The sequence below is a fragment of the Eschscholzia californica genome, unplaced genomic scaffold (genome assembly GCF_041429995.1).
Source record: "Eschscholzia californica isolate CP2 unplaced genomic scaffold, dmEscCali1.0.p SCAF_2, whole genome shotgun sequence".
NCBI lineage: Eukaryota > Viridiplantae > Streptophyta > Magnoliopsida > Ranunculales > Papaveraceae > Eschscholzia > Eschscholzia californica.
The window spans coordinates 6,215,257-6,239,089 of NW_028238309.1; the positions used below are offsets into that span (position 1 = coordinate 6,215,257).

At 39.9% G+C, this 23,833-nt stretch overlaps 2 protein-coding genes and 2 pseudogenes across 2 annotated transcripts; 1 reads left to right on the forward strand and 3 right to left on the reverse strand.

Annotated features, from left to right (window-relative positions):
- Positions 1-469: 469 nt before the first annotated feature.
- On the reverse strand, positions 470-3,686 carry LOC147555666 (clathrin light chain 2-like). Its single transcript, XM_086663338.1, has 3 exons — positions 3,140-3,686; positions 1,172-1,325; positions 470-1,076 (listed from the first exon to the last, which is right to left on the reverse strand). The coding sequence occupies exons 1-3, from the start codon at positions 3,562-3,564 to the stop codon at positions 717-719; spliced, it is 939 nt and encodes a 312-aa protein (XP_086519464.1). The 5' UTR covers positions 3,565-3,686; the 3' UTR covers positions 470-716.
- A 1,500-nt stretch (positions 3,687-5,186) lies between these two features.
- On the forward strand, positions 5,187-12,258 carry LOC147555667 (putative polyol transporter 4 pseudogene; annotated as a pseudogene).
- Positions 12,259-13,100: 842 nt separating this feature from the next.
- On the reverse strand, positions 13,101-20,494 carry LOC147555668 (putative polyol transporter 4 pseudogene; annotated as a pseudogene).
- An 882-nt stretch (positions 20,495-21,376) lies between these two features.
- Positions 21,377-23,807, reverse strand: LOC147555669 (putative polyol transporter 4). Its single transcript, XM_086663512.1, has 2 exons — positions 23,098-23,807; positions 21,377-22,923 (listed from the first exon to the last, which is right to left on the reverse strand). Exons 1-2 carry the CDS (start codon positions 23,303-23,305, stop codon positions 21,575-21,577), a joined length of 1,557 nt encoding a protein of 518 aa, XP_086519638.1. The 5' UTR covers positions 23,306-23,807; the 3' UTR covers positions 21,377-21,574.
- Positions 23,808-23,833: the final 26 nt, after the last annotated feature.

Below are 23,833 nucleotides of genomic sequence, written 5' to 3' on the forward strand. Positions count from 1 at the left end.
TAGCCCCGATCTTTTTACCTTTTGTATCGAAAGTAGTACCTTCGTGTCATATCACTAGATGGGGTTTCTCTAAATTCAGAAACTTCGATGGAGTTTTAGGTTTCAACAAAGAATGTCAATTTCGGTTTCATAGATAAAGAGAGAGGACACAAGGACATTACTTTAGAATATGAAAGGTAGAGAGAAGAAATTAACAAGGGTTCAAGTTGATTAATAGAAATATGGTCCTGCGAGCCAATTGGATTGCTCGACAAATACATCACAAAGTGAAGGCTAAATTTAAATTAACTCTAAAAACAGATAAGAGTGACTCATACATTTGGCTGATCATAAAGAAGAGTGAATATTCATAGCCAAAGAGAAAACCCTAAAAATCTCATGGAAGTATATGTGAATGTGAATATCCATTTCTACGTGTAAACATAAATATTGCTTGGAGGTAATGAATGAAAGAATGTTAAAACAAATGTTATAAAATAGTATACCTCTTTATAAGTTATCACCAAATCCATGGTCTGAGAAGACTAGAAATGGTGATAGTCTATAAATTTCTCAAATTTTAGTATTATAAAAGTCAGTAAACCTGCATACAGTTCATAGAGAGATCTGATCTAGACTATATCTGTTTCTTATTCCTACTACGACTCTGGTAGTTTTCGAAACATGAGGTTCAAATGATCAACCATTAGAACGAAAACCTAATGACATAAAAAAAATCATGCAGCAGAAATGGGTTCAGACTCTGCAGCTAACTTCTTATCAACTGCACCGTCTTCTACGCCAGCAGCAGCCGGTGCTCCATCCTTCTTATTCTCGGCAGACACGGGTGGTGATAGTATCAAGTGAGATGGAGTTTCATGCTTCAGCTTCAAGAGTAGTTGCCTCATTCTAGAAAGATCAGTGGGTTTCCCAGGTTTCGGGCCTTGAACGACCACAACCGTTGGGTTCTTCTTCTCAGACGCTTTCTTTCCTCTCTTCTCTATACTTGGGACTTCATGTGGAATGAGCTCCGATATTGATTTCCAGTACTGTTTGTCCGCGTTTTTGTAAAAATTCTCTTGATCAACCAAGTATAGCTGCCATATACAAAGCCACAGTGTAAAATTTGTTAGGGTTAACGGAAAGCCAATGAGTACTATGGAAAGAAATTGTTTGTGGATTCAAGATTTACCTTCTCTCTTTCTTTGTTGGTGACTTTGTTAGTTTGACAATTAAGCTCCCTTTTCTCATTAAAAGCTCTTTTATATTCTTCAGCTTCATTGAGAATCTGAGCCACCATTTCCTTCTCTCTTTTCTCCTTCTCTTCAAGCTGAATTGCGTTTTGTCTGAAAACCCAACAGATAACTAAGTTACTCTATCATCATTTAGTTGTGAAGGTGTATCAGTTTCAACTATTTCATAAATAAATGAATTAAGTAACCCATTGTCGACAGAACTTCATTTCACTTCAGAAGCACGATTCCTATTCAGTGAAAAACATTGTCGATAGAACTTAATTTCACAATTCATATCGACTCCTATTTGATCCTCAGTATATATGAAGCATCACAATTGGACATATAAAAGTAGAGGCACTGAAGCATGATGAAACCAAAAACCAGCATAAAGGGATAAATAGACAAATGAACCTAATGGCCAGAATCCAAATAAGACCAGAATTGCAAAACAAAAAAAAGATACTCGAGTACAATGACAAGATTCATATCAGCTTGTAACACTTTTTCGCTATGGAAAAACCGAGACCATCTCTCTTTACTTCCTACACAAGGGTAACCGAGTAAGTGACTCGCCAACCTAACAAAATTTAACCATATAAAAAAGTGTATGAATTTATGATGAACTGTAGAGACATTTGTTCAAGGGAAATAATGGAGTACGCATAATTAATGTGATATCTGTGAAACTCCAATGGAGTAGGATATGTCGAGAACCACACACACCTGAACAAAGATAACAACACCGAACTAGGACAACCATCCACTATCTCTTTTTGACGGACCACATGAAGTTTCAAAAATATTATATGAAACTAAAAACAAACCATGTGAACTAATCAAAACATAATTTGAGTATCGGACACGCTGAATCTAAACATAACCTGTCCCAAAAAATTCATATTTGTATACTTTAAAGAAACCAAAAGTCACTGCAACATGAAACACGTAACAATCAAGTAGGTCAACTCAACTACATTTTGCCTTAAATTCTTATGACTTGATACATACCTAACTGCATAACCTACTCGTAAAATAATGTTTACATTTTTCTAAAATTTTGAGTTAGACCCATTTTTTGGACTTAGAATATCAATTATATCTTCCTTATTTGATGAAGTAAAGAGATGTGCCAACATTTTTTTGCGGTCGAATACTACACCTATTTAAGAAGCTATAAAGACACGAGTCATTATTCACAAACTATTGATCTCAATTGGGTCAAAATTGAACTGGGAAGTCCTAATTTTGGCATTGTCCCAATCGAACGTGGTGGAGAGTTGACGCGGCTCTAATGTTGACCTTACTATAATCCACAAACCTACAACTCTTGAATAAATATTTGCAGCGTGCCAATCCCCACTCTCCCAAGGACACAGACGGGTCGTGCTCTATGGGCGATGCCATGGGGACGAAAGTCATCTTAAACACTTGGTAGGTGACTTTCAAAATGTTTCCCCTTCTCCTTAAAATTTTACCTTTTTCAAATTTATTTCGATAGACACTCGTTAGGGATGAAAGTTTGAAACATTTGTAGAGTTGATCTTAGATATCTCTTCAAAAAGAATAGTGGTTAAGCATTTTATTAGATAAATGATTACTATGTCTTCAAATTGTAAGGGACTTTTACAATTTGGAATATTGGAACAGTAGTAAACTAACTTAAATTACCTTTCACTATTTTCAGTTTCTGTTTCTTCATTTTCAACTAAACCCTAAATCATAATAAGAACTCAAAATAAAACCTAGAAATTCATTTCAGAATCCAACTAAAAGCTATAACTCAAAAAACAAACAATTCAACCCTAATTTCGCCAAAAGAAACTCAATCCAACAATAAGAAACACAACCACAAAAAAACCCTAAAAACTAAAGGCACATTTGAGTTCTCGATAAAAGAAAAACCAAGAAGTCAGAAAACTCACCTACGCCATTCACGAAGAACAATTCCTTCCTCAGCTTCCATTTCAGTCGGAGGAGGAAGAACAGGTCCATCATCAGCAGCAAAAACACCATCAACGTCACCACCATCACCGTACACCTTCTTCTCGTGACCGTTCGATTCCGATATCGGCGTGAACAGAGTCGAATCATCATCAACAACAACAGATGAACCAACAACGCCAAAGAGTTGTTCAGTTAGAGGAAAACCATCTACGTCGTGATCAAAATGATCGACGGAAACATCTTCATCTGTTGGAAAACCATCACGATTCTTGGATTCATCATCGATTGTGTGATTTTCTTCTTCTTCTTCTACTTTGGTTTCTTCATCAGCGTCGAAATTTGAGTAACCTACGTAACTGTTGTTATCTTCTCCGTCGTGACTAAACTCATCAAAAGACGCCATTAATTCTTCTCCTTCTTCTTCTTCTTCTCTCTCTATAAAACTCTTGTTGTTGCTTTTGTGGAGGAAGAAGAGAGAGAAAGCCACGGGAAACGTGTATAGTGATTAAAGTGCAAAAAGAAGCTATTCAATCTATGGTGGGGGATTTACTTGGCTCCTCTAGATTTGAAATTTGAAATTCATACCGTCCGTTAGATTTGAGTATAAATGAGTAGGGTGTGGATAAAGAGTTGACTAAAAAATTGAAATGAAATTTGGTCTATTATTTATTTATTTTTATTATATTTTTAGTCCAAATATTTTAGATGTACAAATGATCACGCCCAAAGCTCTTATTGATGGTAGTCTAGATTGTAGTTTTGGTATGGTTGAGTGTGATGGAAGTGATGGGTGGGATTTGAACGCGCGGGGCAATGGGAGATTAAGTTAGTGAGAGGTCAATACAAATGAAATTTGGAGTGAAGTTCTTTTTTTCTTTTTTGAGAAGATCTACGATAGTCGTTACAAAACATTGATACATCATGAAGATGTGATGAGCACGTTAACCGTCTAACTTAGTTGATATTTCCACATTGTTATAATATTTTTCCTTATAATGGGAGAGAATGAAAGCCCTAAACAAAACATGGAAACACACAAGATGGAGAAAAAAAAATAATCAAAGGAGAAGAAGAAGAAAGTGTTGATTTAAATACGATGATCAGAGAAGAAGTTCTTATTTTGTCGATAAAATTTTTGATTTTGAGGACCTCGTCTAATAGAGGCTCTCAATAGAAGAGAGATGAAGAGACATAAAAAAGTTATAGAAATAATCAAATAAGAAGAATTGAAATAGAGAGAGAGGCCAGAAAGAAAAATATAAAAAAAAAAAGAAAAAGTTGGAAAATGATATGTATGAAACTTTTAGTTAGTTCTTAAGCTTGTTGTCATCGGACTTAAAACCAATTCCATAGATCACCAGAGAACCTAGATGTAGCATTCTTAGTTATACTAACTAAAGTACAAATTTTCCACATGCATGTAGAACTTTTCTGAAGGGATCTAGAGGGACTTATTGGACACTCAGAGGGACTAAAATGGTGAATTAGTCAGCATCATGGAGGCTAACAAGAATTAACCCTTAGAGGAAGGAATCTTTCAGAGCTTATTACCCCAAGATTCAATGTGTAAATTGTACTTTTTTTTTTTTGTTGAACTATGTAAATTATACTTGTATGCTTAAAAAAAAACTGTACTCGTATTGATGAACAAAAATGCAAGACAAAAATGCTATTTGGCCCAAATTTTGTAGCCGACTATAGGCTCAAAGGTGACATGGCCGGCTCCAATTAGTCAACCTATGTGAAAAAAAAATAGGCTGACTAATTGAAAACGGTCATATCACGGTTCGGTCTGTGGTTGGCTCCAAAATTCGAACCAAATAGCATTTCTCATTTCAAGAATATTCTTTCAAACTAGTACCCCACTTGCATGCACAGGGACCACACCCTGGTTTTCTCTAGATACTCATTCTCTCATACTAGTTCATAAGTTTGCATCCTCCTTTTGATATTGTAATTACTTTCATTTCTGTTTTTCTGCTCTCAAAACTAGTAATAGCAAAGAAGTTTAGCTTTTCCTGAGAGATGGGTATTCAAGAAAATGGGAATGAAGATAATGAAGGCTCACTCCGAAGCCACCCAAATACTAAGAGATATGTATTTGCTTGTGCTGTCTTTGCTTCATTTAACTCTGTTCTTCTTGGTTATGGTACTCTCTCCCTCACTCTGTTTTTAGTTTTTCTTTATAAGCAATCGAAAAACGTTTAACTATAATATGGTCTTGTGATTTGTTTTTCTTTCCCATTTGCAGCTGTTGGAGTTATGAGTGGTGCAATTATATTCATTCAAGAAGATCTAAAGCTAACCGATATACAACAAGAAATTCTTATCGGACTTTTAAGTATCGTCTCGCTCCTTGGTAGTTTAGGTGGTGGAAAAACCTCGGATGCTATCGGTAGAAAATGGACTATGGGTTTAGCTGCAGTTGTCTTTCAAACGGGTGTTTTAGTAATGACCTTCTCTCCTTCATTCGAAGTTTTAATCATTGGAAGAATTCTAGTTGGAGTTGGGTTCGGATTTGGAGTACTTATCATTCCTGTTTATATTGCCGAGATATCTCCTACAAGCCTTAGAGGTTCTCTTACATCCTTCCCTGAAATCTTCATAAACATAGGGATCCTTCTTGGGTATATCTCAAACTATGCCTTTTCGGGTTTTTCTTTACATAAAGGCTGGAGAATAATGCTTGGTGTGGGAATTCCACCTTCATTTCTTGTTGGGTTAGCTTTGATTTTCATCCCAGAGTCTCCTAGGTGGTTGGTGCTTCAAAACCGAGTCGACGAAGCTAGATTAGTACTCTTGAAAACAAATGAGAAGGAATCAGAAGCGGAAGAGAGACTAACTGAAATTCTTGAAGCAGCTGGTAAGACCAACCCGAGATCTCGAGTTTGGCGTGAACTCTTGAGACCTTCTCCTTCGCTTCGAAGAATGCTGGTAACTGGAATCGGAATCCAGTGTTTCCAACAAATTACAGGTCTTGATGCAATATTATATTACAGTCCAACAATCTTCCAAGATGCTGGACTCAAGGATAAAACCAAGCTTCTCGCTGCAACTGTTTCTGTCGGATTTACTAGGACTATTTTCGTCTTGGTATCAATTATTCTTATTGATAGAGTTGGGAGGAAGCCGTTGCTATATGCGAGCACAATCGGAACTGTAAGAGGCGGTTTAGCTTGTGGCGGTTTGAGAAAGATGGCAATTGGCAGTTTCATGGAATTGTGAAAGAGGCGGTTTTGAATGCTAGGCGGTTCCAATTTGGGTTTCCAAATTGGATGGTTTCTAAATTTTGGTTTCCAAAAATTTAGAACCCCACCGGCTTATATAATATATAAATAGGGGGTTGAGTATCATCAAACAACACCAACACAAGCAACAACAACTCTTCTTTAGAGAGAGCTAAAGAGAGAGAGCAAGAGTGAGAGAAATTTTTCATAGTTTTTGAGCGGTGTTAAATTTCTCGGTCGTCGAAGATTTAGTATAGAAGGTTATTACTATACGGTACCATCTTGGGACGAACTTGCGGGTTGTGTTAGTCGTCTTCATCTATCCTTCAATAAAGATTTCTTGTTCGCCCGAGGACGTAGGCTTTAAAGCCGAACCTCGTTAAATTCTGTTCGCATATTTGATTTTGACTTAGCTTTTCGATTAATCTTCATAATCGGATCAATTTCTAGGATAGGTTCGATAGCTTCCGCGACTTTCAGTTATAACAATTGGTACCAGAGCCTTGTTGAGATTGAACGAAGAGAAGATGGGATCGAGAAGTGGTACGGTCAAATCAGGGAAATATGAGATAGAGAAGTTCAATGGGAAAAACGATTTTTCTTATTGGCGGATGCAGATGAAGAATCTGTTAATCTCGCAGAAATTACACAAGACGTTGACGGGAAAGAAACCAGGAGATATGTCAGATGAGGATTGGGAGGAGTTAGATCTCGAAGCACGGGCTACCATTATGTTGTGTCTTGAGAGGGACGTGGCGTTCCTAGTAGACGGAGAAACAACGGCGGCGGGTGTGTGGTTAAAACTAGAAAGCAGTTTCATGACGAAAACTTTAACGAATCGGGTCTACTTAAAATCCAAATTATTCACATGTAGAATGGAAGAGGGTTCTTCTATTCAGGAATATGTGAATAGGTTTGACAGGATTATCTCAGATTTGAAGGATATTGATGTTAAGGTTGAGGATGAGGACCAAGCCCTCATATTGTTACTTTCATTGCCTATATCCTATGAGAACCTTGTTCAAACTTTGATGCTTGTTGGTGATAGTCTAACCATGGAAGAGACGAGAAATTCGCTATTAGCGGATGACCTTCGTAAGGTTGCTACTAGCAGTATGGCGTCGGGTGGAGTAGACAAAGAACAAGCACAAGGGTTGTTTGTAACGAGGGGGAGGAGTAATGAAAGGGGAAAGGGAAAGGGCGGGAAATCTAGATCCAAATCTAGAGGCTCTTTCAAGAAAACGTGCTTTAGTTGTGGTGAGCTTGGCCACTTTAAAGCGGCTTGTCCAAAGAGAAAGTTGAAGCAAAAGAACGAAGGCTACAAGGAGAAACAAGAGATGCAAGAGGCGGGATATGTGTCAGAAGAGGCGGACGAATGTTTCTCGGTGACGGAGGTGTCTGAGAAGATCTACGATAAGTGGATGCTTGATTCAGGGGCGTCACACCATATGTGCCCAAATAGGGAGATGTTTACTACCTATAGGAGTATAGATGGTGGTACAGTTATACTGGGTGATGATAGTATATGTAAAACTGTGGGACTCGGAACAATACGGATCAAGATGCACGATGGAGTGGTGAGAACATTGACGGACGTAAGACACATACCCGATTTGCGGAAAAATCTAATTTCCCTTGGTGTGTTGGAGCGGAACGGCTGTAAGATAATTATAGAGAACGGCTCCATAAGAGTCGTTAAGGGTTCTTTGGTGGTAATGAGAGGTACTCGTTACGGTAATTTATACAAACTTTTGGGGACAACAATTACGGGAGATGTAGCAGTAGGAATCAGTGGAAGGGATCCAACGGCTAGTACGAGGCTTTGGCATATGCGCCTTGGGCATATGTCAGAAAAGGGTCTATCTTTGATGTGCGGGAAAGGCTTGTTGAAGGACATGAAGAAGCCTTGCATGGAGTTTTGTGAGCATTGTGTGTTCGGGAAGGCACACAGGGTGACGTTCTCTACAAGCAAGCACAGGAGCAAAGAGGTGTTAGACTACGTACACACCGATGTCTGGGGACCGGCAAAGTTACCTTCCAAGGGTGGTTCCAGGTATTTTGTTACATTCGTTGATGATCATTCGAGATTTGTCTGGCTTTATTTTCTGAAGCATAAGAGTGAGGTATTCAACACATTCCTGGTGTGGAAAGCAATGGTTGAGAACAAAACTGGTCGAAAGCTGAAGACGTTAAGGTCGGATAATGGGACCGAGTACACGGATGGGGCATTCAAGGAGTTTTGTAATCAGGAAGGCATTGTGAGGCACTGGACAGTAGTAAACACACCTCAACAGAATGGAGTCGCAGAGAGATTGAACCGTACACTACTTGAGAAGGCTAGATGTATGCGCTCCAATTCGGGATTAGGCGTAGAATGGTGGGCGGAATCTGTTGCTACAGCTTGTTATATTGTGAACAGGTCTCCACATTCTTCTTTAGATGGCGGCATACCTTACGAGGTGTGGTCAGGTGAACATGCAGATTACGGGAGACTTAAGGTTTTCGGTTGTACGGCCTATTACCATGTTAAAGGTAACAAACTTGATAATAGAGCAAAGAAGGCAATTTTCTCAAGATATGCTACAGGAGTCAAGGGTTATCGGTTATGGTGTACGGAAGACAAGAAGTTTGTAATCAGTAGAGATGTGGTGTTTGATGAGTCATCTATTGTAGCTATGGCGAAAGCTACGGTGCCTAGTTGTGGTGATGTTGGGTCTACTAAAGCTCAAGTAGTGGAAGTAGAAGCCGAAGACCAACGGGTTTCTAGGAATCATAATCAGGTGGAGCATCAGGATAATACTCAGGATGAGAAAATTGATGAACCCGATCATGAGGAGGTTCAAGGGGAAGGTACACAAGTTTTACAACAACAACAGCAGGATGTTTCGGTACACACTAGGCCGAAGCGGTTATATAAGCCGGTACAGAGGTTAGGGTCAGACAAACCTCTTAGGCATTATGGGCAGGCAAATCTTGTTGAATATGCACTCTCGGTGGAAGACGACGAGCCGGTCACCTTCAAACAAGCTATTACCGCGGAGGATAGAGAGAGTTGGTTGGTTGCTATGCAAGAAGAGATGGAGTCTCTTCACAAGAACAAGACATGGGAGGTTGTCCCATTGCCCGAAGGTAAGTCTGTTATTGGTTGTAAATGGGTGTACAAGAAGAAAGAGGATTCTTCCGAGATCAAAGGTACAAGGTATAAGGCAAGACTAGTGGCCAAGGGTTATGCACAGAAAGAAGGGGTCGACTACAATGAGATTTTCTCACCGGTCGTGAAACATACTTCTATTCGGGTGCTATTGAGTATTGTTGCTCACAGTGATCTTGAGCTGGAACAACTCGATGTTAAAACCGCCTTCTTGCACGGAGATTTGGAAGAAGAAATTTATATGGCTCAACCAGAGGGATACAAGGTTGAGGGCAAAGAAAATCAAGTATGTCGTTTGAGGAAATCTCTTTACGGATTGAAACAATCCCCTCGCCAATGGTACAAACGATTTGATTTTTTCATGCTAAAGCATGGTTTTCGCAGAAGTGACTATGATTGTTGTGTATACATCAAGAAACTTCGCGAAGGTGACTTTATTTATCTCCTTTTGTATGTGGATGACATGCTTATTGCTTCTCGAAGCATGGTGGAGATAGATAAGTTGAAATCTCAACTCAGTCAAGAGTTTGAGATGAAAGACATGGGCGCTGCAAAGAAGATACTGGGAATGGAGATTAAGAGAGAGCGGTCAAGTAAGAAACTGTACTTGAATCAGAAAGGTTACATCGAACGAGTAGTTTCTCGGTTCGGGATGCAGAATGCGAAGGCGGTGTCAACACCTTTGGCACCACACTTCAGGCTCTCGGGAAAACAATCTCCCACTACTACGGTGGAGAAGGATCATATGGATCGTGTACCGTATGCTAGTGCAGTTGGCAGTTTGATGTACGCTATGGTGTGTACTCGTCCAGATATTTCACAGGCGGTCAGTGTGGTTAGCAGGTTTATGGCAAATCCGGGGAAGACACATTGGGAAGCTGTGAAGTGGGTCTTGAGGTACTTGAAGGGTACTGTTGATACGGGTTTGTGCTTTGGTGGAGACACATGTCAGGTAAGCGGTTATGTTGACTCGGATTATGCTGGCGATCTAGATAGAAGACGATCTACTACTGGTTATGTATTTAAGGTACATGGTGCTCCAGTTAGTTGGCGATCGATGTTACAATCTACAGTTGCGTTATCTACTACGGAGGCCGAGTATATGGCTATGGCCGAGGGTGTGAAGGAAGCATTGTGGTTGTGGGGTCTTCTGGATGATCTAGGGATTAAGCAGGAGTGCGTGGATGTATGGTGTGATAGTCAAAGTGCGATCCACTTGGCGAAGAATCAGGTCCATCATGCTCGTACTAAGCATATCGATGTCAGGTATCACTTTGTACGAGATGTCGTAGAGAAAGGTGATGTTTCTCTCATGAAGGTACACACGGATGAGAATCCCGCGGACATGTTGACTAAAGTGGTGACATGTAGCAAGTTTCAGCATTGTCTGGAATTGCTACAAATCGGCTCGTGTTAAGTTGCCCGAAAGGGCGAAATGGCGACAAGGTTTTCTTTATGTGAAGGGTTGGTAGAACTACGGTAGGCTTGATCCTGTAAAAGGGTACGTAGGCAACCATGGTCATATGGTGCAGTCGGATGAAGTTACAAGAAACAGATGTATCTTACAAGGAGTATCCTGGTGTTCGTCCAAAATTTGAAGTATATCAAATTGTGTACGAGGTGGAGAATTGTAAGAGGCGGTTTAGCTTGTGGCGGTTTGAGAAAGATGGCAATTGGCAGTTTCATGGAATTGTGAAAGAGGCGGTTTTGAATGCTAGGCGGTTCCAATTTGGGTTTCCAAATTGGATGGTTTCTAAATTTTGGTTTCCAAAAATTTAGAACCCCACCGGCTTATATAATATATAAATAGGGGGTTGAGTATCATCAAACAACACCAACACAAGCAACAACAACTCTTCTTTAGAGAGAGCTAAAGAGAGAGAGCAAGAGTGAGAGAAATTTTCATAGTTTTTGAGCGGTGTTAAATTTCTCGGTCGTCGAAGATTTAGTATAGAAGGTTATTACTATACGGTACCATCTTGGGACGAACTTGCGGGTTGTGTTAGTCGTCTTCATCTATCCTTCAATAAAGATTTCTTGTTCGCCCGAGGACGTAGGCTTTAAAGCCGAACCTCGTTAAATTCTGTTCGCATATTTGATTTTGACTTAGCTTTTCGATTAATCTTCATAATCGGATCAATTTCTAGGATAGGTTCGATAGCTTCCGCGACTTTCAGTTATAACAGGAACAACTATCTGTTTATTCGGATTAGCACTTTCTCTTTACGTATTAGGAAATGGAGAAGTTGGAATTGTACTCGCGATTTTGTTTGTTTGTGGATATGGAGTTTTTTTCTCAGTAGGAATAGGTCCAATTTGTTGGGTCTTGACCTCTGAAATATTTCCTCTTCATTTTCGTGCTCAAGCATCTGCACTTGGTGCCGTGGCGAATCGCCTTTCTGGTACCCTTGTTTCCATGTCTTTTCTTTCTGTTTCCCATGCCATTACAGTTTCGGGAATTTTCTTCACTTTCTCTGTGATTTCGGTTTTTTCGGTTGCTTTTGTTTATAAGTTTGTTCCTGAAACAAAAGGGAAGTCTCTTGAGCAAATTGAAAAGTTGTTTGAGAAGGGAATTGAAGCATCACAAAGAAGTGAAGTTGAGTTTGGGGATTTGGAAAAGAGAAAAGGGTATGTGGGATCAGAGACAATTTTCGGATTGGATCTAGGAGTTAGCGATGAACGAGCAAGAAGTCCCGCTGCAAAAGGAAGTAAAGTATAATCCGAACCTGCTTGACAGAAAAAATATTACAACCATTGAGATTGATCGATATTTTTGCTATTTGCTTGTCCACATTTTATGCATTCGTAGGACATCGGTTTAATAAAATTGAGAATAAGAGAAGCTACTTTAAATACAAATAATTCGCATTTGCGTTCCATGTTTGCAAATTCTCAAACACTTGCTCAATTTAGGAGCAAGTTGGTTTAGAGACTATCATTTTTCATTCAAACCCATCAAGAGCATTGAGCTCTTTTTCTTGCATTTGCCGAAAAGTGGCAAACCCTAGCACTTGGTCTTAATCTGACCTGCCCACTGGTATGACGACACGAAGAAAAAAAGTACAGAGAAATATCCTAAAAAATTATGCATTAAAACGATGTTCCTTTTTCTTTTCATTTTCGATCTAATTCATCTGATTTTGAATTGTTTAACTCAAACCGACCCAAAAACAGCCATTCAAATGAGTCAGACAAAATAGACATTCTGATATATCAGTCGGAGTCAATTAAGACTACAAGCCAGATTTTAGATCTGACTTAGGGAAAAAACAAAACTCATGACTACTTTCAGTTGAGTGTAACGTTATAGTCTAAAGTGTGATTCATAATATAAACATATATAATATGATTCAATCGGTAATGTAAATTAATCACTCGATTTGGGTTTCCATAGACAAAAGATTTGTTGATCTCGATCTGACTCTTTCGCTCATCACGCTTAGATTTTTGAATCTTCCATGACTATGTGACAGCAATTTGGTGTGGGTATATATGCTAACTTGTTTTCTTGCTGTTGTTTTAGAGTTCTTGATGGAAGAATTTGTCGACAAAAAAAATGTAAAAACCATCTTTTTCTTTTCTTAATTTTACGTTACTGCTTTCATTCGTCATGGTTACACTCTGTTTACAACTAAATTCAACCTCCAGAATATTTCCCGTAGAAATCTTTCATTCCTTGTGAACCAGATGCTCTACATCTCCAAGCTCAACTTCACTTCTTCGTCGTTCTCCATTTTCATTCTCAAACAACAATTCGATTTGCTCCAATGACTTCCCTTTTGTTTCAGGAACACATTTATAAACAAAAGCAACGGAAAGAGCGGAGATGAAAGAGAAGATGAAAAAGGTTCCACCAACTGTAATGGCACCAGACACCGAAAGAAAAGACATGGCAATAAGGCCACTACAAACACGATTCCCCACGGCACCAAGTGCTGTTGCTTGAGCACGAAAACGAAGAGGAAAAATCTCCGATATCAAGACCCAACAAACTGGACCCATTCCTACTGAAAAAGAAGCTACATTTCCACAAACGAAGAAAATCGCTAGACCAATTCCGGGTTGTCCATGTCCTAGAACAGAAAGAGAAAATGCTAATCCAAATAAAGAGATAGTCATTCCAATCGTGCTCACATATAACAATGGTTTCCTCCCAACTCTGTCGATAAGAATAGTTGCTACCAAGATGAAAATAGTTTTGGTAAATCCGACAGAAACGGTTGCTGCAAGAAGCTCAGTTTTATCCTTGATTCCTGCGTCTCTGAAGATCGTAGGACTGTAATAAACAGCTGCATCAATACCTGTAATCTGTTGGAAACATTGAATTCCAAATCCAGTAATCAGCATTCTTCGAAGCGAAGGAGAAGGGCTCAAAAGTTCACGCCAAACTGCTTTCTTCTCAGGTTTTTCTGACACCGAGTTTGTGATTCCAGCTGCTTCAAGAATCTCGGCCAGTCTTTCTTCTACTTCTGATGCATTTTCATTTGTTTTCAAGAGTACTGATCTAGCTTCTTCGACTCGGTTTTGAAGCACCAACCATCTAGGAGACTCTGGTATGAAAAACAAACCCAACAAGAACTGAAGGTAGAATTCCCACACCAAGCATAATTCTCCAGCTGGTATGTATAGAAAACCCCGAAAAAACATAGTTCGAGATGTACCCAAGAAGGATCCCTATGTTTATGAATATTTCAGGGAAAGAAGTAAGAGTTCCTCTAGCCACTGTGGGTGAAATCTCGGCGATATAAACTGGTGTAATCATAATTCCGAAACCAATTCCTACTCCGGTTAAGAGTCTGCCGATAATTAGAACTTCGAAAGAAGGAGCTAATGTCATTACTAAAGCACCAGTTTGAAATATCACTGCAGCTAAAGCCATTGTCCATTTTCTACCGATGGCGTCTGAGGTTCTTCCACCACATAAACTACCAAGAAGCGAGATTATGCTTAGAATCCCAATCAAAACTTCTTGTTCTACTTCTGTTATTTTCAGATCTTCTTGAATGAATATAATTGCACCACTCATAACTCCAATATCTAAAAATTGGGAAAAAAAAAACATATTGTTGTATGTTATGGTGAAGAACAAGAAACCAGAAAAGCAATAACAGAAGTAAACAATCACACTAACACGAGATTTACGTGGTTCAATGGGTGAGCCCTACTCCACGGCAATTTCTTAAGGGTTTTAGTATTGTAACTTACTAAAACCCTCGCACTCAACCGTCTCTTAAACCCTCTCCCCAAAACCGACTTCAACATTGATATCAACCCCTTAGATTGGGTCGCCGGGGGCGATTATTGGGTCGCGAACCGGGTTAGACATCAACCCATATTCAAGGCACTTTGAACATTATAGTTTATATTCTTGCATTGTTATGTAATCCTAACTAACATTTTGATCTAAAGAGAAAGAAAGAGAGAGTACCATAGCCAAGAAGGACAGAGTTAAGAGAAGCAAATACAGCACATGCAAATACATATTTCTTAGTATTTCGGCTTCGAATATGCTGAGAAAGATGAAGTGAGGGTTCATGATCATCTTGTATTAGCTCTGTAAGAGGCAGTTTCTAAAAATTGAAGAGGAGGTTTAAGAGGCAGCAACAGGCAGTTTCCAAAAATTGGGATGGTTTCCAATTTTTTGGCTCAATAGGCAGTTTCCAATTTTTTGGCTTATAATATATATAAATAAGGGTTGAGTGCTTTGTAATCAACACATCAACACAAGCAACAACAACTCTTCTTTAGAGAGCTAGAGAGAGAGCAAGAGTGAGAGAAATTTTTCATAGTTTTTGAGCGGTGTTAAATTTCTCGGTCGTCGAAGATTTAGTATAGAAGGTTAATTCTATACGGTACCATCTTGGGACGAACTTGCGGGTTGTGTTAGTCGTCTTCATCTATCCTTCAATAAAGATTTCTTGTTCGCCCGAGGACGTAGGCTTTAAAGCCGAACCTCGTTAAATTCTGTTCGCATATTTGATTTTGACTTAGCTTTTCGATTAATCTTCATAATCGGATCAATTTCTAGAATAGGTTCGATAGCTTCCGCGACTTTCAGTTATAACAATTGGTACCAGAGCCTTGTTGAGATTGAACGAAGAGAAGATGGGATCGAGAAGTGGTACGGTCAAAGCAGGGAAATATGAGATAGAGAAGTTCAATGGGAAAAACGATTTTTCTTATTGGCGGATGCAGATGAAGAATCTGTTAATCTCGCAGAAATTACACAAGACGTTGACGGGAAAGAAACCAGGAGATATGTCAGATGAGGATTGGGAAGAGTTAGATCTCGAAGCACGGGCTACCATTATGTTGTGTCTTGAGAGGGACGTGGCGTTCCTAGTAGACGAAGAAACAACGGCGGCGGGTGTGTGGTTAAAGCTAGAAAGCAGTTTCATGACGAAAACTTTAACGAATCGGGTCTACTTAAAATCGAAATTATTCACATGTAGAATGGAAGAGGGTTCTTCTATTCAGGAATATGTGAATAGGTTTGACAGGATTATCTCAGATTTGAAGGATATTGATGTTAAGGTTGAGGATGAGGACCAAGCCCTCATATTGTTACTTTCATTGCCTAAATCCTATGAGAACCTTGTTCAAACTTTGATGCTTGTTGGTGATAGTCTAAGCATGGAAGAGACGAGAAATTCGCTATTAGCGGATGACCTTCGTAAGGTTGCTACTAGCAGTATGGCGTCGGGTGGAGTAGACAAAGAACAAGCACAAGGGTTGTTTGTAACGAGGGGGAGGAGTAATGAAAGGGGAAAGGGAAAGGGCGGGAAATCTAGATCCAAATCTAGAGGCTCTTTCAAGAAAACGTGCTTTAGTTGTGGTGAGCTTGGCCACTTTAAAGCGGCTTGTCCAAAGAGAAAGTTGAAGCAAAAGAACGAAGGCTACAAGGAGAAACAAGAGATGCAAGAGGCGGGATATGTGTCAGAAGAGGCGGATGAATGTTTCTCGGTGACAGAGGTGTCTGAGAAAATCTCCGATAAGTGGATGCTTGATTCAGGGGCGTCACACCATATGTGTCCAAATAGGGAGTTGTTTACTACCTATAGGAGTATAGATGGTGGTACAGTTATACTGGGTGATGATAGTATATGTAAAACTGTGGGACTCGGAACAATACGTATCAAGATGCACGATGGAGTGGTGAGAACATTGACGGACGTAAGACACATACCCGATTTGCGGAAAAATCTAATTTCCCTTGGTGTGTTGGAGCGGAACGGCTGTAAGATAATTATAGAGAATGGCTCCATAAAAGTCGTTAAGGGTTCTTTGGTGGTAATGAGAGGTACTCGTTACGGTAATTTATACAAACTTTTGGGGATAACAATTACGGGAGATGTAGCAGTAGGAATCAGTGGAAGGGATCCAACGGCTAGTACGAGGCTTTGGCATATGCGCCTTGGGCATATGTCGGAAAAGGGTCTATCTTTGATGTGCGGGAAAGGCTTGTTGAAGGACATGAAGAAGCCTTGCATGGAGTTTTGTGAGCATTGTGTGTTCGGGAAGGCACACAGGGTGACGTTCTCTACAAGCAAGCACAGGAGCAAAGATGTATTAGACTACGTACATACCGATGTCTGGGGACCGGCAAAGTTACCTTCCAAGGGTGGTTCCAGGTATTTTGTTACGTTCGTTGATGATCATTCGAGATTTGTCTGGCTTTATTTTCTGAAGCATAACAATGAGGTATTCAACACATTCCTGGTGTGGAAAGCAATGGTTGAGAACAAAACTGGTCGAAAGCTGAAGACGTTAAGGTCGGATAATGGGACCGAGTACACGGATGGGGCATTCAAGGAGTTTTGTAATCAGGAAGGCATTGTGAGGCACTGGACAGTAGTAAACACACCTCAGCAGAATGGAGTCGCAGAGAGATTGAACCGTACACTACTTGAGAAGGCTAGATGTATGCGCTCCAATTCGGGACTAGGCGTAGAATGGTGGGCAGAATCTGTTGCTACAGCTTGTTATATTGTGAACAGGTCTCCACATTCTTCTTTAGATGGCGGCATACCTTACGAGGTGTGGTCAGGTGAACATGCAGATTACGGGAGACTTAAGGTTTTCGGTTGTACGGCCTATTACCATGTTAAAGGTAACAAACTTGATAATAGAGCAAAGAAGGCAATTTTCTTAGGATATGCTACAGGAGTCAAGGGTTATCGGCTATGGTGTACGGAAGACAAGAAGTTTGTAATCAGCAGAGATGTGGTGTTTGATGAGTCATCTATTGTAGCTATGGCGAAAGCTACGGTGCCTAGTTGTGGTGATGTTGGGTCTACTAAAGCTCAAGTAGTGGAAGTAGAAATCGAAGACCAACGGATTTCTAGGAATCATGATCAGGTGGAGCATCAGGATAATACTCAGGATGAGGAAATTGATGAACCCGATCATGAGGAGGTTCAAGGGGAAGGTACACAAGTTTTACAACAACAACAGCAGGATGTTTCGGTACACACTAGGCCGAAACGGTTATATAAGCCGGTACAGAGGTTAGGGTCAGACAAACCTCTTAGGCATTATGGGCAGGCAAATCTTGTTGAATATGCACTCTCGGTGGAAGACGACGAGCCGGTCACCTTCAAACAAGCTATTACCGCGGAGGAGAGAGAGAGTTGGTTGGTTGCTATGCAAGAAGAGATGGAGTCTCTTCACAAGAACAAGACATGGGAGGTTGTCCCATTGCCCGAAGGTAAGTCTGTTATTGGTTGTAAATGGGTGTACAAGAAGAAAGAGGATTCTTCCGAAATCAAGGGTACAAGGTATAAGGCAAGACTAGTGGCCAAGGGTTATGCACAGAAAGAAGGGGTCGACTACAATGAGATTTTCTCACCGGTCGTGAAACATACTTCTATTCGGGTGCTATTGAGTATTGTTGCTCACAGTGATCTTGAGCTGGAACAACTCGATGTTAAAACCGCCTTCTTGCACGGTGATTTGGAAGAAGAAATTTATATGGCTCAACCTGAGGGATACAAGGTTGAGGGCAAAGAAAATCAAGTATGTCGTTTGAGGAAATCTCTTTACGGATTAAAACAATCCCCTCGCCAATGGTACAAACGATTTGATTTTTTCATGCTAAAGCATGGTTTTCGCAGAAGTGACTATGATTGTTGTGTATACATCAAGAAGCTTCGCGAAGGTGACTTTATTTATCTCCTTTTGTATGTGGATGACATGCTTATTGCTTCTCGAAGCATGGTGGAGATAGATAAGTTAAAATCTCAACTCAGTCAAGAGTTTGAGATGAAAGACATGGGCGCTGCAAAGAAGATACTGGGAATGGAGATTAAGAGAGAGCGGTCAAGTAAGAAACTGTACTTGAATCAGAAAGGTTACATCGAACGAGTAGTTTCTCGATTCGGGATGCAGAATGCGAAGGCGGTGTCAACACCTTTGGCACCACACTTCAGGCTCTCGGGAAAACAATCTCCCACTACTACGGTGGAGAAGGATCATATGGATCGTGTACCGTATGCTAGTGCAGTTGGCAGTTTGATGTACGCTATGGTGTGTACTCGTCCGGATATTTCACAGGCGGTCAGTGTGGTTAGTAGGTTTATGGCAAACCCGAGGAAGACACATTGGGAAGCTGTGAAGTGGGTCTTGAGGTACTTGAAGGGTACTGTTGATACGGGTTTGTGCTTTGGTGGAGACACATGTCAGGTAAGCGGTTATGTTGACTCGGATTATGCTGGCGATCTAGATAGAAGACGATCCACTACTGGTTATGTGTTTAAGGTACATGGTGCTCCAGTTAGTTGGCGATCGATGTTACAATCTACAGTTGCGTTATCTACTACGGAGGCCGAGTATATGGCTATGGCCGAGGGTGTGAAGGAAGCATTGTGGTTGTGGGGTCTTCTGGATGATCTAGGGATTAAGCAGGAGTGCGTAGATGTATGGTGTGATAGTCAAAGTGCAATCCATTTGGCGAAGAATCAGGTACATCATGCTCGTACTAAGCATATCGATGTCAGGTATCACTTTGTACGAGATGTCATAGAGGAAGGTGATGTTTCTCTCATGAAGGTACACACGGATGAGAATCCCGCGGACATGTTGACTAAAGTGGTGACATGTAGCAAGTTTCAGCATTGTCTGGAATTGCTACAAATCGGCTCGTGTTAAGTTGTCCGAAAGGGCGTAATGGCGACAAGGTTTTCTTTATGTGAAGGGTTGGTAGAACTACGGTAGGCTTGATCCTGTAAAAGGGTACGTAGGCAGCCATGGTCATATGGCGCAGTCGGATGAAGTTACAAAAAGAAGATATATCTTACAAGGAGTATCCTGGTGTTCGTCCAAAATTTGAAGTATATCAAATTGTGTACGAGGTGGAGAATTGTAAGAGGCAGTTTCTAAAAATTGAAGAGGAGGTTTAAGAGGCAGCAACAGGCAGTTTCCAAAAATTGGGATGGTTTCCAATTTTTTGGCTCAATAGGCAGTTTCCAATTTTTTGGCTTATAATATATATAAATAAGGGTTGAGTGCTTTGTAATCAACACATCAACACAAGCAACAACAACTCTTCTTTAGAGAGCTAGAGAGAGAGCAAGAGTGAGAGAAATTTTTCATAGTTTTTGAGCGGTGTTAAATTTCTCGGTCGTCGAAGATTTAGTATAGAAGGTTAATTCTATACGGTACCATCTTGGGACGAACTTGCGGGTTGTGTTAGTCGTCTTCATCTATCCTTCAATAAAGATTTCTTGTTCGCCCGAGGACGTAGGCTTTAAAGCCGAACCTCGTTAAATTCTGTTCGCATATTTGATTTTGACTTAGCTTTTCGATTAATCTTCATAATCGGATCAATTTCTAGAATAGGTTCGATAGCTTCCGCGACTTTCAGTTATAACAAGCTCCATATCCATCCTCTGGTACTTGTTACTGTTCTTATCCAGTTTCTCTCCATTCCCATTTCCTTGGATACCCACCAATCCCATTTTTCAGCAAACAACTAGTTCTCACAGCAGATAAACACAATCAAAATACTCAAGATCTGAAAGAGGATCCAAACTTCTAATCTGATCTTAGAGAAGATTATCTAGCTAGATGAAGTCCCATTATGGGTTCCTCTGATAGTCAAGTTGAGTCTCTCTTCTTCCTCTTTCCCACCCTAGGAATCTCCAAACTAATAGATCTGAAAGTTCATGCTAATTGCCATTTATTAATGGTGAAAATACAGTTTCCATGTTCCCATATGCAACTTGTAGTATTATATACCAGTACCTTAAAAAGAAGAAAGTTAATCCAAAGAATTTTAATTAAGAAGAATAGCTTTCAACAAAATGTGATTTCCAAAAAGTTCCTGAAATTGTAATGGTATGGGAAACAAGGCTACTAGAAAGGCGATTCGCCACTGCACTAAGTGCTCTCGCTTCAGCACGAAACTGAAGAGGGGAAATTTCAGAATTGAAGACAGAACAAATGGGACTTAGTTCGACAGAGAAAAAGCTCCATATATCCACAAACAAATAAAATCGTGAGTATGGGTACAACTTCTCATGTCCAATTACATAAAGTGAAAGTGCTAATCCGAATCAACAAATAGTTGTACCAGTTGCACTAGCATCAACAATATTTGTTATTGTTTGATTACTGATATATAATTCGTCTGGACAGCTAATTCAAGTTGATTTTGGGTGGATTTGAGTCAAAAATCGTGTTTAGACAAATCAAATTCATACAATGAGAAAAACAATCTGTATGTACAGACGGGTAGCCACTCACATGAACGAGCTGACCTCAGGTTGAGTCAGGCCAATAGGCCACAATCCATGACTAACCTGCCTACAGTCCCTGATGAGGATTTACACTAGCAGTTGTTTGAGTTTCAATTTTCTTATCATTAAAATTTTATATTGACGTCTAACAACGGTGATTAACGATAATACAAATATCTCCATCCATCTCACTAGTTATATTACTTTTCGTGTCAAGTAAGTTCTAACTCTAAGTTACTTTCGTTTGAAGGACTTCTCTCAATCCAGTCACTCGAACTTTTTCTGCTTCGAAGAAAAGATTCATTCTTTGTGCACAAGATGCTCCAAATCTCCAAGCTCAACTTCACTTCTTTGCCATTCTCCATTTCCCTTCTCAAACAACAATTCCATTTCCTCAAGAGACTTCCCTTTTGTTTCAGGTACACATTTATAAACAAAAGCAACTGAAAGAGCCGAAATCACAGAGAAAGTGAAGAAAGTTCCTGAAACTGTAATGGCATTGGAAACAGAAAGGAAGGACATAGAAATAAGTCCACTACAAAGGCGATTACCCACTGCTCCAAGTGATGATGCTTGAGCACGAAACTGAAGAGGAAATATTTCCGATGCCAAGACCCAACAAATTGGACCTATTCCTACTGAGAAAAAAGCTCCATATCCACAAACAAACAAAATCGCAAGCCCGATTCCAGCTTGTCCATGTCCTATTACAGAAAGGGTAAACGCCAATCCGAATAAACAGATAGTCATCCCGACTGTGCTCACATACAGCAATGGCTTCCTCCCGACTTTATCAATAAGAACGATCGATACAAAGACGAAAACAGTTCTAGTAAATCCGACAGAAACAGTTGTAGCTAGTAGCTTACTTTTATCCTTAATTCCAGCATCCCGGAAGATTGTTGGACTGTAATAAACCATTGCATCAATACCTGTAATCTGTTGAAAACATTGGATTCCAATTCCGGTTATTAGCATTCTTCTAAGTGAAGGAGAAGGTCTCAAGATTTCACGCCACACAGATTTTGGGTTGGTCTTGCCGACAGCTTCAAGAATCTCAGTAAGTCTCTCTTCTACTTCTGATTCATTTTCGTTTGTTTTCAAGAGTACTGCTCTAGCTTCGTCGACTCGGTTTTGTAGAACCAACCACCTAGGAGATTCGGGGATGATAAATAAAGCAAACCCAACAAGGATTGAAGGTAGAACTCCTATACCAAGCATTACTCTCCAGCTTGTATGTACAGGCAACCCCGAAAAAGCATAATTCGAGATATACCCAAGAAGGATCCCTATATTTACGAAAATTTCCGGAAAGGAAGTAAGAGAACCTCTAGAGGCTGTGGGAGAAATCTCGGCAATATAAACAGGAACCACTACTCCAAATCCGATTCCTAGTCCTGCTAGAAGTCTACCAATCATTAAAACATCGAAAGAAGGAGCGAATGTCATTACTAACACACCAGTTTGAAAGACAATCGCCGCTAAACCCATAGTCCATTTTCTTCCAATAGCATCCGAGGTTTTTCCACCACCCAAACAACCAAGAAGCGAGACGACGCTTAGAATTCCAACAAGAATTTCTTGTTGTACATCTGATATCTTCAGATCTTCTTGGATGAATATAATTGCACCACTCATAACTCCAACATCTACAGATTGAGAAAAACTAATGTTATTACAGGATTTGCCACAAATTACAACCATAACAAGTTACCTCAAAGATTAGGTCAAATTAGGAGTGGGTCAAATGAGGTTTGACTAGTATTAAGATTAAAACACAAATGGATCTCAGAGAGAGAGAGAGAGAGAGAGAGAGAGAGTACCATAACCAAGAAGAAGAGTGTTGAAAGAAGCAAAGACAGCACAAGCAAATACATATCTCTTGGTATTTAGACTTCGAAGTTGTTGATGAAGATGAAGTGGGGCTTCATGATCATCTTCTATCAACTCCATATCCATCCTCTGGTACTTGTTAGAGTTGTTATCCAATTTCTCTCCATTCTCATTTTCTTGGATACCCACCAATCCCATTTCTCAGGAAAAGCTAACTCTTTTCTGAGATTCCTCTGTTTTTACTAGTTTTCAGAGGAGAAAAACAGAAACAAACATAACCCAAAGATGGGAATTCAAATTTATGAGGAACTAGTATTAGAGAAGACCATTCAGAGGATGTGCAATTTCAGATCCCTCTACAAGTTGAAGTTAATTAGGGTTATTCTTTTCTTCTTCTTTTCACCCTAGGAATCTCCAAACCAAGAGGAAATTTAAAATTCATCTTGACAGCTATAGCTTGACTTGACATGGAAATACTTGCCATTTTTAATAATAAAAAGTACACAGTTCCCATGTTTACTAGATTCCAGGAGGCAACACTGAAGAGAAACTAGGTTAAAAAAGGAAATTTAAAACGGAGCTTCAAACCCTAGGCAACATCAAGAACATGTTACAGTAGGAGCCGAGACAACTCTCTCTAAGGCAAAATAGTCCCATAACTTTGGGAGAATGGGGTTTTCCTCATGATTAGTATAGAGCTATTAGAATATCTAGGTAGATTTGGGA